Genomic DNA, 14,323 nt, shown 5'->3' on the forward strand with positions numbered 1-14,323 from the left:
GGGGGAAATCAGAGGTCAGCTCATGTTCTGACATCAGTGAACTCACAAGTTGTTACTCCTTAAGCATGTGGTTTCATCCTAGGTTCTTCCTGCCAGCAATTTCTCACTTTAATCATACACCCACAGCAACCCAGATCTTTAAATTCAGCAATTCTTTCTCAGGTTTCAGCAAGTCATTGGCAGCCTGAGCTATTTTTGGGATATTTTCTCTGCTGCAGATGCAGCTCAGGAAAACGCAGGGAGCATGCTAAAGACCTGCAGCTATTTGCCTTGTACAATTTGCTCATTTCTCTTTATTTCTCTGTTTTCCTGCACTGATCACTTAAAGGACAATCTCTCTTGCAAACAAAATCCCCGGAGCCTGATTAGAGGGACTGAAGGCTCCCGGACACGGATTGCCTGCCAGCCACAGCACGGTAAGGACATGGACACTTTTGGCTAGCCTTGCATTGCAGCTTTTTAAGCTTTGCTGAAGGTTTATTTGTGTCCATCGCTTCCAAATCAACACTGCTGGCATGGCAGGCAGTCTCCAGCTCCTGGTCTCCATTTTCATTCCCTAAAATCCTCAGCACTTGTAAGTAACACATTTATACTCACCGTCTCTTTGTGTATTGTAGAAATCAATGACTGACACTGATTTTGATCAGTTCCAGGGGCTGGGCTTTTTCCTTACATTTTAGCATCTTTCGGAGGTCTGTAATTTGTAATCCTGCTTGAAACTGTGGATATTTCTATTGCCTGATCTTCCCTGTTTTACGTATATTGCTAGTCTTATTATTTAGCTCAGCAAATTATTCAAATCAGAGAATGGTTTTATGCACCGTAGATGGAAACATTATAAAAAAGACCTGCTACTGCTGTTTTACAGTTATAGACACAGCTTTCTCGTCTGGTGTACCTTTAAGGTGTTAGCAGTGTGCTAACACTACAAAGACACAGACAGCATAAAACCAATGCAGCAGACCGAGCTGTAGGAAAAATGAATAGGTTTTAGCATGCTGTTCTTTCAGCATATGCTCACAGAAAGGCATCACGTAAGCTCTGTAACAATGGTGGGATTCCAATTTTATAGGACACACTGTTTTATTGAAATACTTGTAAAAATAGTTTAACATCCTCAGGGACATTTTACTACTACTGCAGGAAGATGAACACAGTACATGTCTAATAAAGGTATGAAGCAAATTCTGGGAATCTCTGGTGACGGAAACTGGAAAAGGGATTCTTTTGGTCCTTTCCTGTACTTCAGGCTTTTTAGAAAAACTGGAATTGCTTTATGCTTTGTCCTTTCATGTTCAGTAATATGATGACTGCAAAGAGAGGATTCCCCTGAGGGCTTAATGTACATCATCCAAATATTTGACTGCAACTCGGTGTTTGTTGTCCTATTAAGAGAGGTTTTAGAAAGCCTGACTTTGCACTAGAGGTAGGGAGGCCTTCAGATAGAACAGGCAATCAAAAGCTACCTGTGTCTGCTGCCAGATCAGACAAGAGGGTATTGTACAATTGTCACCCCATAATATTTCCTATCAAAATGCTTAGACATTACAGTCTGCAGCCAAAACAAAAGTTAGTACAGCCTTTGAAACAGTATTTTAAGAACTTATTCAAATTTCATCTTTCACCTTTTCAATATGGGAGAATTTTTTTTCATTTTCTAGCTTGCAAATGTTTCTTGAGCGATTTATAAAAACAATTGGAGGGATGGGGGAAATGTTGTATGTGCATGAGTGGACTGAAGGTCTTTGAGGCTAATTTTCAGTATGGGAAAAGTTCTGATGTTGATCGGCAAAGAATTTTTTTTTAAAAAAAAAAAAAAGCCATCCAGGATATAATGACTTACAACTCAGAACACTAGAAAGAAAAAGTGAAAACTTAAACTGGTATCAGTAGATTTAGGATCAGGCTCTGAAAGTGGCACTTTTGCTCCTGAACACCTCTCATCAATTTTAAGATCATTTCTATAATACTGTCTATGTCTTCTGAACGTAAGACTGACCTGTGAGCCTGGCTGGTGAATTCCTCCCACTGGTGAATCTCTGCCTCAGTTTCACTGAAGTCACTAATACTAAATTAGCTTAATGAGAAACATGAATTAATCCTTCAGTCCTTGGTTCCATTTTACACTCAGTCCCAAATGTTAGCACTCAGCTTGCTGGAAATCTTGAGACTCGACACATTTCCCAGAGACCACAGAAAAAAATTATTATAGCTGAATGTGTTTTCCTAAATGTCAGCAAAGCATTTGATTGTTACTGTTACCAAAGGAACTGATATGTCATTAGACAAGTTACAAGGCATGCATGTAAATTTAGATCCCGCATTTCTCTCTCTCAAAAAAAAAGTTGCTCTCAGCACAAACAGAAGTCAACTGATGGAAGTTCTACCGACAGGACAGGTCTGTGCAGAATTGAGCGTCTTGGGAATTCAGTGAGATAAAGCTTAATACAGTGATGCACCTGTACAGATGACCACTCACGTGGTGCTTGTTTGGGCTCATTTTAGAAAATACCTACTAAATGGTGCCATTGATAAAAGTTATTATTAGAAAGACAATGCATGTTATTTCACAATATGTGCAGAAAGGAAAAAAAGCTGAATAATAAAACGGTAGACGCTGCTTTAGGCATACATTATGTACCCATTAGGATACATATGTATGTATGTAAAAATATATCCGTTAGGGTACATTTTTAAAACAAACTGTTGCATACTGGAGCTCTCTGGAAGTTGAAAACCCTATCTTAGAAAAGGAACACAGACCATAGGGATTAGCAACTCTCCAGACGTTCCCAGCTGAGGATTCACTCATGCTATGTTAATATACTTCTTTTTTTTTTTTTTTTTTGGTGCATATGCATTAAATCAGGCACACAAGGTACTAAAGATTAACTGACTCTGTAAATGTACTAATTTATAATTCAGCAGCAGCTATGATGCCAGGTACTTCATAACTCTTACTTGATGGTCCTTGCCTAGAGACAAGTGCTTATAAAGGGCTAATGGATATCAATAAGGGCAACGGCTGCAGCGGAACCCATGCTGACTTACAGCAGAACTTGTTCTAGAGTCACAACATGAGTCAGACCCACAGTTATTCCTTCACCTGAACACTCACAGAAGTGAGTCCCTCCAGTTTTAATTACATCCTCAGACACACACTGAAGTTACAATAAATAAGTTATTGTGTAGGAGAGCAGCCATGGTAATTGGCCAGTTATATTCTCTTCACCTGCCTTGGTTTTTTTTTAATGTTTACTCTGTTTAATTTTAGCTTAAAATACAGTTAAAAAAAACCCAAAACATTTAATTGGTCCTGCACTATTCTGTAAATGGCTAGACTAAAAGCTCCTGTAGTCTCAGTGGCTCCATTGACATGCAGTAACTTACTACACTGCAACAACCTGATCAGATGGCTGAGCCCTTCATTAAAATTGAAGGAACAGTTTTATTTTTCCTGGCTGTCACTTTGCACTAGACTCATTCTGTTAAATCCACTTTAGGGACTGGGTTGAAAGAGGAATCGTCAACAAAAAGTGAATAGTACAAGAAGTCTTCAAGGACTGGCTCTGAGTTTTAATAATCTTACAGAGTGGGGCTCTGCAATAAAAAACTAACAACTTTTGCCAGCAATGTGTTGGGAGACAGCATCAGTTTAGAGGAGGAATATCACACAGTAATAGAAATGAGAGGAAATAGAGTGATTTAAGGCTCATCAGAGGCAGGAATAAGCAAATAAGGGAGCAGCCTAGAGAGGCAAGCTGCAGACTTCTGGGTGAAGAGGGAGGCACCAGCTTGGCTAGTCCCAGTAGCTCAGCTTTGTAGCTGCTGACCTGCAGCACCAGCAGTGCCCCAGCCTTCTCCCAGGTGGCAGCAGAAACATGAAGATGCTCTGCGGCCTGTTTCTCTCCCATCCCATGGGATCAGGCCTGCAATTGTAAGAAGGAGAACCACTAGAAAGGCATCTAAAATGGTGTCCATTCTTGGAAGTCTGAGTCCAAGTCACTAAGACAAGTCACTGACAGATTGTAATGACATACAGCAGATCCTAACTCTGACTTCTCATTACGCAATATCGTTTCCTCTGCCACCTTCTGTTTGTAACTAAAGTCACCACGTTTATCTAAAGCTAGATAAAGTATATAAACTCAATGAATGTAATATATCAATGCAGCAATGGTCTACTAAATGTAAGCACTACTTTTAACAAGGATAACAAATGCAGGCAAAATTGAGCTTTCATTATCACTGTCTCTCATTTATGCTGTGACGATGTCTTTCTTGATGCCAGACACGGTATTCAGCTGTCAGTCCTCAAGATCTGAAGGAATAAAAGGGTTGAAATGAATAATTTTTCTGTTTGTAAAGGTAAAACAAAAGGCCTCAGCTGGGGAAGAGGAAAGAGATTATTACTCCTAAGTATGAGAACGCCTTCAGATAAGATACTGATCTAGTCATATTTATGTCTAATAATTTAACCACTTTAGAGTTAGACAGAAACAAATGCTATTGCAGCCTTGCAGAGCATGCTGACATCACACAGCCCCCAAATTTAGTTCTTTCCTGTAGTTTGTCTGTGCTGGTGTTATTAATAGGCACACTAAAATGGGAACTTCACCCTGGTTCAGCTTTGACTCACTGAATGGCCCTGGGCATCATATAACCTCTGTCTCCAGTTCTCTATTTGCATAATGCATTTGTCTGTCTAGTGACTTCACAGAGTCATGGGGCAAATAAACGAGTGACTTAACAGAATTTTTAGAGTGCAATACACTGGCTTTCCTTATAATTCCTGTGCACTTTTATAATACATTTCCTGAATTTTAACATAAACTTGCCTTTTTCATGAAGGCAACCAAACTGTTTGAACAGAAGGAAAAACTATTTAAAACTTGCAAATTAAACCTCTTAGGATTAGTACCTTGAAGTAAACAAATGGAACCGTAGCCACATAACAAAGCTTGTAGCCTCACAGCCCAAAATATCTTTATTTGGTGGTGTTTTTAAAAAAGCTCTTCCCTGTTCAGGGGAAAGGGAAGAAAGAAGGAAGCTTATTTTCTCACCTTGCAAAGAAATAACAGATAACGTGGTTAGTAAAATCTGCACTGCACAGAATGGTCTGGGCATACCAGGCGGAAGAATCTGTCAACCACTCTCCATTAATAAACTGGCAGGGAAAAGAGCTATATTATTTTGGAATCTGAACTGGCTCTAAGCGCAGGACAGTTATATTCATTTGACTGCACCAGAGGACATAAATCCTCAGTGTAGCTGAGACAATTTGCCCAAAGCTAATCAAATTAGTTATATGCTTAGTTAAATTTTTTCCCATTGTTCATTGACTAGCCTTCTCTAGATTATAACTTCTCTGCTCCAAATCTGACCCTTTCTGTCTTAAAGAGAGAAAGACCCGCTCCTGTCAAGGAAGCCCCTGAGGGGACTCTTAAGACATTGACTTGCAATCCTCAAATGTTCCTTTATTTATAATGGGAGCCTAAAGTAGATGCAAAAATAAATTAGAGTCGTCTGACATTAGTTTAAAATGCAAAGATGGACAAAGCAAGCACATCAATTATCAAAAGTTGGATAGTTCAGCACTGATTATTGCATCAGTGAATGCCAGAAGATAATCTCCATGCTGCAGCTTTACAAAGTCCAGATATTAGGCTCATTAGGATATTAATGCCTCATTAGATACGAGCGATTGACTCTTTCGAGGTGGTATTCTTGGACGCTCACTCATCCCTCGTTTTCTTATTTTTTCTTATGGCTTGATTTCCTCTTTGCTTGGATTAGAGTTTAGATCAGAAATGAACAGACAGTAACGTAAAGGAATATTTATAGTCCTGGGATACGTGAAACATACGTTGAACAGCGTTGCGTTAACTAAGTGAGCAGGGAGTTGTTCCCCAAAGTTGGGCCCTCTCAGCTATGCTAACCAGGAGCATGGATCTCCAGACAGCACAACTTCCAGAGAATGGTACTCCATTTCTAATTATACCACTACAGAACAGTGAGAAAAAATAATATATTACCCAAATAGGGAATGTAGATAGGCATGTAGATATGTATGAATGCATAACAGATGGCTGGTGTTGGAAGTGCCTTGACCCCTCCACAAGAAAAAAGAATTCAGCCCTCTAGTCCATCTCACAGCTTGTGTCCTCACGGAACTTGGCAACAGGACAAGGAAAAAAAACTCTAAAGCTGATCTAATCACTAACAATGACATGATTATTATGACGTAACTACAAATTTATTCTATATCTAGTCTGACAATGCTATTTGAGGATGACAGTTCAAATGAGGATGCTAAAAACCCAAGGTCTAATTCATTCCCAGTATAAACAGTATTCCTGTTGACTTCAATGGGAAATTTGCTTGTTCACCTCAGTTCTAATTTTGGGTCAGCATCTTTTCAATATTTAGGATTGAGTTGCACCAGCCTAAAAATGACTTACTCTTAAATCCAAAGCAAGCATCTCCAGGGAGTTGGGGGAAAGGCTCATTTTCATGTAAGTGTCTGCATTTACGCAGGACACTTAGATTTTGTGTTATTGCCACCCATATAACTCACCCATATAAAGTGAAAAGTTCTTAAAAAAATAAAGTGAAAAAGCCTCAGAGGCAGAGCTGCAAGAGCCAGTCTAAAATATCTATGTGGCTCTTTTATATCCAGATAACCAGAAAGAAAGGCTCAAAAGTTGCTTAATGGTTGAGCAGAATACAATGTAACATTTTATGGCAATGGCTTTGAATGTCAGATGGAAAAATGCATAAATCTTTAGCAAAAAGAGAATGAAAGACAATGGGAAATTTGCGTATACTGAACCCCCCACACTATGATCCTGACTAGTAGTCAAGTTTTACCACAGAGGAAACCTGCAGTTATGTTAAGCTGAGGAGAGAACAGGAGTCCCTGAACTAGTGAATAATGAGGAATAAAGAACAGGCAGAGCCTTAGATACATGTAATCAGCTTGGGCTGTGTAAGCAACAATAACAAATTCAAACAATAAATCAGAATGAAATGTTTCTACTTTTTTGTTTTGCAGGAAATGGGATTTTGTTTTCATTGTGATGCAAGCAAAACAGCAAAATTTCCTGAGGAAGGGAAATTTTGAGTTGTGCTATGTGAAATACTTTAGTAATGTTAGTGTGTGAATTGCAGTAAAACACAAAAAGATACTCCACCCTACTGCAACCCAAACCATAACAGCAGCGAGGCTAGAGGATCAGCAGTAGCCCACAGCCAGACCACAAGCATTGCAACAGAAAGTTCTTGATCCTGGAGAAAACACTTCACCAAAGGTTGGGCTATCTTTATAACTGCTGTGATGATAAAGCATGTATTAAGATACTTTACTGTATTATCTGAGGGATTTTGCCACAGAGTAGCTCCAAGAAAGGAAAAATGAAGAGAGAACTGAGGCAGCCAAGTGATCCATTATGTCTTCTCAGAAGACAAAACAGTGAATCATTTATGATTAGTTTGATAAGCAAAACCACTGGTCTTAGAGCTTAGCTATAAATACATTTTTTTTAATGTGGTTATTGATTTACTATTTAATGACGGTTGGTTAAAAGATGAGGTTGCCCAAGATCTGTACCCATTACCATTAAAGGATAAGTGCCTAGGACTTGTGGAGAGGTGCTATTTACTGACTTTGACATATTGCATGAATCTTGTGGCCTTACCTCAATGACTCGGTCAGGTCAGGGTGTGTTGCTCAAAACTCTCTACAAATGTTGAACGAGTGAAATCCCTGAATCAGTATTTTATATTTTAAAATTTAAAAAGTAATGCAAGTTTTATAAAAGGACGGGACTTGAAGAGTAGTGTCTGAACTGCTAGGTTATTTTCAATAAAGATCACCTACATTTTCATCTGTTGTAACTACTGCTTCGCATCAAAAAGAAAAGCCATAGACTGGGCTCCGTTGCCTAAATGGCACTGCAAGCTTCTGCCACTAGAGTGTGTCAAGGCATGTGTGAGGAGTAAACCTCTTCAGACTCCGACTGTTTAATTCCAACTACAACCAGAGCACTGGACAAAGACAAGCAGCTTGAATGTACCATTTCTCTGATTTCCTGCTTGACTGATAGCAAAGGTGTGACTCCATTACTCAGCTTATGCTGGGCATAGGGATTTTCATCTGAATATTGAACAACACAGGCGTCCAGAAACTGTCCAGCCAGTTCTAAGATCCATTACACTGTGCCTGTTTTCGGTTCAATGTCAATGTAATATCCCTTCCAGGCTAAGACTCTACTTTGATGCAATACAATAACCCTGTTATTTTGTATTGAAAAGTCAGCACGTCCAGTCAATGTATGTAAATCTGTCCTCCCTGCTTCCCTCTCTGCTGGATGTGTGCAGTTGAACAGCTGCAGTAAAATCTGGGTAAACAAACCCCACATACCTATGCAAAAACTGAAAATGTGCTGTTGTGCTGAGAATTTAGATGCTCTGCTGTATTTAGGAAATCAATTGGAAGAAAAACTGTAAAAGCCCTTCTGTTTGATAGTAAAAAAAAAAAAAATCAGAACAGTTAAAATTAGAAATGCGTAGGCATAAAGCACTGCCAGTATCAAACAGAATATGTTGAAATGTACACATTTGGAAATGCTAAAAATCAGGTTCTGCCTCCATACTTCACTGAATCAAGGCTGGCCCCTTCTTCCATCTGTAAAACTGCACCAACAGCACTCCCTCCCTCTCTCTTTTTGCTCATTTTTGTCTCTTCAGATTGCAAACTCTTATTAGGTGTTTCGATTACAGAGGCTAGCTCCTAGTAATTGTTTTTCACTGTCCATAGTGTCACCCTCTAGACCAACCTAGACCGACCCTATTAATGATTCTTTCAAATACATTTAAAGAAAAACAAAACAAAACAAAAAACTCAACACCCAAACAACTACCATATGAAAGACAGGAGTCCTACACACAAGTCTGTAGTCACATACAAGCTCAAGTGATGTTCTGAATGGAGAAATATAGCACTGGATTTCATTATCTACTTTACTTCTCTTAGGAAAGGTCTGCTAAGCCTTTCTTGGAAACTGTATCAGCTTTCTGAGCTTCCAAAGGTCCACAGTGCTGTAGTGACAATGATGACAGAGGAAAACACCTTCTGAAATCCGTAAGGATCCTTCCAAGTCAGCCACATAGGGTCAATACAAATAATGGGAGAAGAACCCCAGATCTAAAGATTTAGCCTTTGAGTTGCCCAGATCAGCCTGAGAAAAAGAGAGTCCAACTGGGCATCTGGAGTTCTTATCTCCTGCTCTGTAACTTTACATGAAAATCCTAAATGTTGTATTTATTTGAAATGAATTTGTGGCTGACAAGAGAACAAGGAACATGAAAGAGAACAATCGTAACATGAAGTCTAAGGGAAAGATCTGTGACCGATAAGGTCTCTTTTACTCAATGTATACTGAGCTAATGATATGTTAGATCCCACAATAACATCAGAACTAAGAGATCCTTCTTTTCATGTGTAGCCTGCTGAAATCACAAATCCTTCCATGCTACATTTCCGTCCCGAAGAACAGGAGTAGAGCACAGGCAGAGGATGCAGCAAGGCTCAAGGTCTGACACTGGTACAGCACAAGGGAGGAGCTGTACACTTACACACTAACAGAGGTGTAAGCAAATGTCTTCTCACAAGTTCCCTGAAAATTATCAGGACAGTGTCTCATGAAGATTTCACAAATAGAGCTGAACAAGTGAAGTTTTCTCCAGTTTGATAAACAAAACAAAAAGTCAGAAAGAAGCAAGCACAAACCTCAGTTCGCATAGATCTCACACAGTACATTTTTTTCCTTACAAAATAAAAAATAAAAATTAAAAGTATTTTTAATTTGGAGTAAACCTGAAATATTATATCTAATTAAAAACACAATGTTTCATGCCATTTTTTTAACAATTATTTTACTTTTTTAAATTTAGACTGATTTTGAAGTAGAAAATGGTATTTCAGTTTCAAAAGATGAAAAAAAAATCATTTATTTCCTTTAAAAACTGAGAAAATGTTCTCATATTTTTCCTATTATTTCACTTGAAACTATTTGTCTAGTTCAACCTAATCTCAAAAATGGTCCCAGTCCTTTCAAACCCATGTTATTCTAGGATTTTTTAAATCAATCAAAATTTTTGCCCAGCTCTGTTCAAAAATTCAGGCAATATTTTGGCTCTACAATTGGGAAAGGAAATATTTGAGAGCCTTTCTAAAATACCTTTCTATTTCCTGGCACTGTGTCCCTAGGTGATATTGCTTGTATCCTTGTGCAGGGATAGCTCTACTCTCACCGCGTCAGAGTCCCTCATTAAACATTTTCTAGAATCAGAGTGTAAAGGCTAGGAAGTGAACTTGCTGCTTTTATAAAGAGGGAAGAACACCCAGGAGAAGGTATTTAAATTATATCCTAAGGCAGAATGAAGTTGATTTATGTCAGGGATTATTTTTATCTCTCCAGTCAACTAGAAGTTATGCAGCAAAGTCTGCATAGGCACAGACCTGCAGCACTGTTTTGTACCAGACCCTGACAATGTTTGAAAATAAAGGAAACTTAACAGCAGGCGGAGCTGTGCCCTTCTGCAGCCCTTCCTTCAGGCAGCTCTCCAGGGGAGGTGTTTCCCAGGCCAGCCACCCAGCAGCTGGCTCTCTGCTCAGGTAAGCCCTAGATCCACCTAGTTTGCACAGCTCAGGCAGTACAAGCCAGACTTGGCTTGCAGATCACCAGTGGAGAATTTCTGTAGAGGAAGGAGACTGCTGGGCTTGGCTTCTGCATCCGCACTCCACGCTTGGCCTGGCATAATGATGATGGAAAAATGGGAAGGTTATGGCAGGATCCCACACCCTGCTCTTCACTCGCACACTGCGACCAGGATAATTAAACCATCAACACCTGGCATCTTTCTCCCTCCTTTTCGGGCTGGCTCTGACACAGGAAAGAATATATTCTTCCACCCTGAGACCTTAATCCGAAGCCCACAACCTGTCCACTGATTTCAAAAATCCTTGGATAAAACTCTAACCAATTATCTCTGCAGAATAACAAAAGGAAAAAAAACACAAAACCGCACAACTGTGAAATTGCCTCTAGAAAAGGAATGGCTATTTCGTCAATATTTTTTTCTTTGAATAAAGGCAGTGTTTTTATTGTCTTTTTAAAATGTATTCAGTTACCTGAAAGAACATGATCTAAAATATTAAACTTCTGCATTTATTTTCATGGGTAAAGAAGGAAAAATCAGTAAAAAGCTGCTAAAACTAAAAAATACAGCAAATGTTTCCAAACAGCCTACTAAAATAAATAAATTACTTAGATTTTAAAATTCTCTTGCAGTGTTTGAAAGACAAACATTGTACCACATTTCCAGGGCTTCCAAGCAAGAACAAATTCATAATAAGCTAACATAAAACTATATTTTCCTATACCACTGGTGAACAAGCAGTGATGGCCAAGCTCATAAATAAGAAATTTAAATGTTAATAAATGTAATGATGTATATAGCTGAATTTTAATAATCTAGTGAATATAGTTCCTAAATTACAAAAGGTAAGGAACTAATTGGATTTTCCTCATCTTATCTGTTGGCTATGAGTAGCATATCGTGCATTCCCTAGAAAGGACAACACTCTGGAAAAGGAAGGAGTTACATCCAGAGGCCATCAGGTAGCTTGAACATAATGATGAGGAGGTTCTTATCCTTTTTCTTCTTTTAAATTTTCTAAGTAAGAATACCACTTATTTTAAGAGACCTCTCCCATCATTTATCACAGAAACATTTGAAACAAATACAATTGAGAACCAGTGAGATATGTTATTAAAAAAAGAAAATTATCAAAATAGTAGCTAAAAGCAATAGTTCTTAAAGCAACTCACATACATTAACCTATTTGAAATTGCAGAGAGCACATCTTCAGAAGAGCTAAGATGTAATTTTACATTATTTAATACAAATGTAGAGATGCAGTGGATATATGTTTTCCTAATGAACCTATCTCTGAGTTCTTGACATTTTGAATCAGAGCAGCAAAATGCATTGTGACATGGGGTAATGCAAAATTTAAAATCTGAAAAAGAAAAAAAAATTCTGTACATGTTTTCTGCTAAATATGTGGTATATACATACTACACTCACAAGTGTTATTCCTTTCTTGGCATGAATTTTTATGGCAACATTACTTGGAAGTAGAAGAGAAAGATTATAACATGTACTAGAGATTTAACACATATAAATGGTGTTCTGACAACTAAAATCCAATCTTTTTTTGAGTCCTATATTATATTTGCTTATCTTTTTCCTGTTATGAGAGCAATTTCATCTCATTCCTATGAGATAATGACATCTAATAAGAGCAGATGAAATTTGCACGGCAGTTTGCAAGAAAGAGAACTATTTTTTAATCTCCATTTTACATAAACAAAGCTGATAATAGCAAACCTTCTGGTGAAAAAATTATTAGCAATTAGCCTTAATTTGGTAGTGTATACTATTTGAGCATTTCAGTGGTAGACAAACGCAATTTGAGAGAGGTTTGTTCTTTAGCAGTTAAATAACAGGCTGAGGTCACTTTAAACAAATGTTTGAAACGCAGTGTATTATTAGTATTTCAATCACTGCCAATTGCCTTTACTTACTATAATTATTGTTTCAGAAGATTTAGAACAAACATGTTTTGCTATTTGCTGCAAGATAACTTATCACAAAATTAGGTGATTCAGATTAAGACTTGTCTTATTGTAAACACATTCTGAAGCCAAGACTTTAATCCTAATATAAATTATTCAGATTTCCTCACAACTGTACTTGTTTCCTTTAAAAAATAAAGTAAATCTTGTATGAATTTTGGCCTTCCTTCTCAGAGATGGCTGCTCCTCTGATTCTCTTAGTTAGGACTTGCCTATTCCAAGTATTAATTCCTTTCTACCACTTTTCCTTTCCTAATTTTCCAAAAGGAATCGTAGTGACCATTGTTGCCTGATTTTGTCAGAAGTAACGAATATACAGCTTTCTACAAGCTTTGTGGGGTGGATTCCCTTTTTGCACAGAAGGTTGATGCAAGAGGCCACCCTGTTTTACCTAGCAAATTAAAAGCAAACATTGGAATAACTTACTTGCAATCTAATGCATTGGTGATGAACAGAAAACTACCTGATAATGTTTCTCATTATCATTTTTTTGCACACTGATGTTGGTGATGACCAGCAGTGGCGTTGCTGAGGGAGCATATTGTTGGGACACTGATGACTAGAGACAACGTGACATTGACTTTAGTGACTTACCCAACATTTTTAAAGCAGACCTGTCTTTTGAAGTCCTAACTTCTAAGTGGTTATAGTAAGAGAACACATTTTCCATTATCAGCAGGAGAGCTATTATAGCATTTCTCTTCTTGTACACTTATTTATAATAGCAATTACCTCAAATATCGACAATCATAAATATATTGTAATGTTAAATGTTGTATAAGCAAGTAACTATCTTTCCAACAGATGTTAAATGTTTTAAAAGAGAAACTTTAAAAGTTTCATGAGAAATGCATTCATAATTGGCTTTGCAAAAATACCCCACGACAAACCTCCAAACTTTTAATTTATTTTTCAAGGGGAAAAAAGGTGTATGTAGGATAGTGAGCACAAATGGCTATTATTATCTTCTTGGTCTTGGAATCTGTGAATGTATGAACATAAAGGTTCATACCACTCACTTCATACATCGCAGATAGAACAGGTTTCCTGCATTGTCCTCCTGGGACCCATAAGAATTTAAACGCTGCATTAAGGCAATAATTGTAATCAAACCACACACTTCAGCCAGCAATCCACAGGACTCAGGAAAGAGTTAGTTTCCCTGATGCACAATTAGGTTTTATCTATTAGATTTAGGTTTGGGCATCTTTCACCTCCTTCTGAAGCATCAGCACAACCCTAGTTGTCTGGACATACATCCAAACTACCCACTCAGATCAGGTCAGAAGTTCAATCTGATAGTGCCAACAGACTTTTAAAATTAAAAGCAATGTAATTCAGCAGTGTATAAATCATATTCTTTCACTGGCAGCTATGCAACTTAGTTCATTTGGTGATTCTTGTTCCAAAGCAGAAAGAAATTTTATCTTAATTTAACAGTTTCTCAAATAATTCCACAAACTTTGTAGAGCACAAATGGCTTTTTGGATATTTTGATTTTTCCCTAGTAGTAATAAATATATAAGGAGGACTAGAAAAGTGTACTATTATGTTACCGAATTCTGGTTTGGTTAATATACACATCACATCACATTTAACACGGCTTCTTTTCCTCCTGA

The 14,323-nt window shown here is 37.8% G+C and overlaps 1 protein-coding gene across 1 annotated transcript in view; it reads left to right on the forward strand.

The window, feature by feature from the left end:
• Positions 1–244: 244 nt before the first annotated feature.
• The window catches only part of AMMECR1 (AMMECR nuclear protein 1), a 98,483-nt gene continuing 84,404 nt past the window's right edge, over positions 245–14,323 (forward strand). Inside the window, exon 1 of the mRNA XM_086756227.1 lies at positions 245–416. Coding sequence (XP_086612353.1) covers positions 245–416 — 172 coding nt within the window. The remainder of the gene's footprint in view (positions 417–14,323) is intronic.

This window comes from Chlamydotis macqueenii, chromosome 11 (genome assembly GCF_036417535.1).
Source record: "Chlamydotis macqueenii isolate bChlMac1 chromosome 11, bChlMac1.mat, whole genome shotgun sequence".
NCBI lineage: Eukaryota > Metazoa > Chordata > Aves > Otidiformes > Otididae > Chlamydotis > Chlamydotis macqueenii.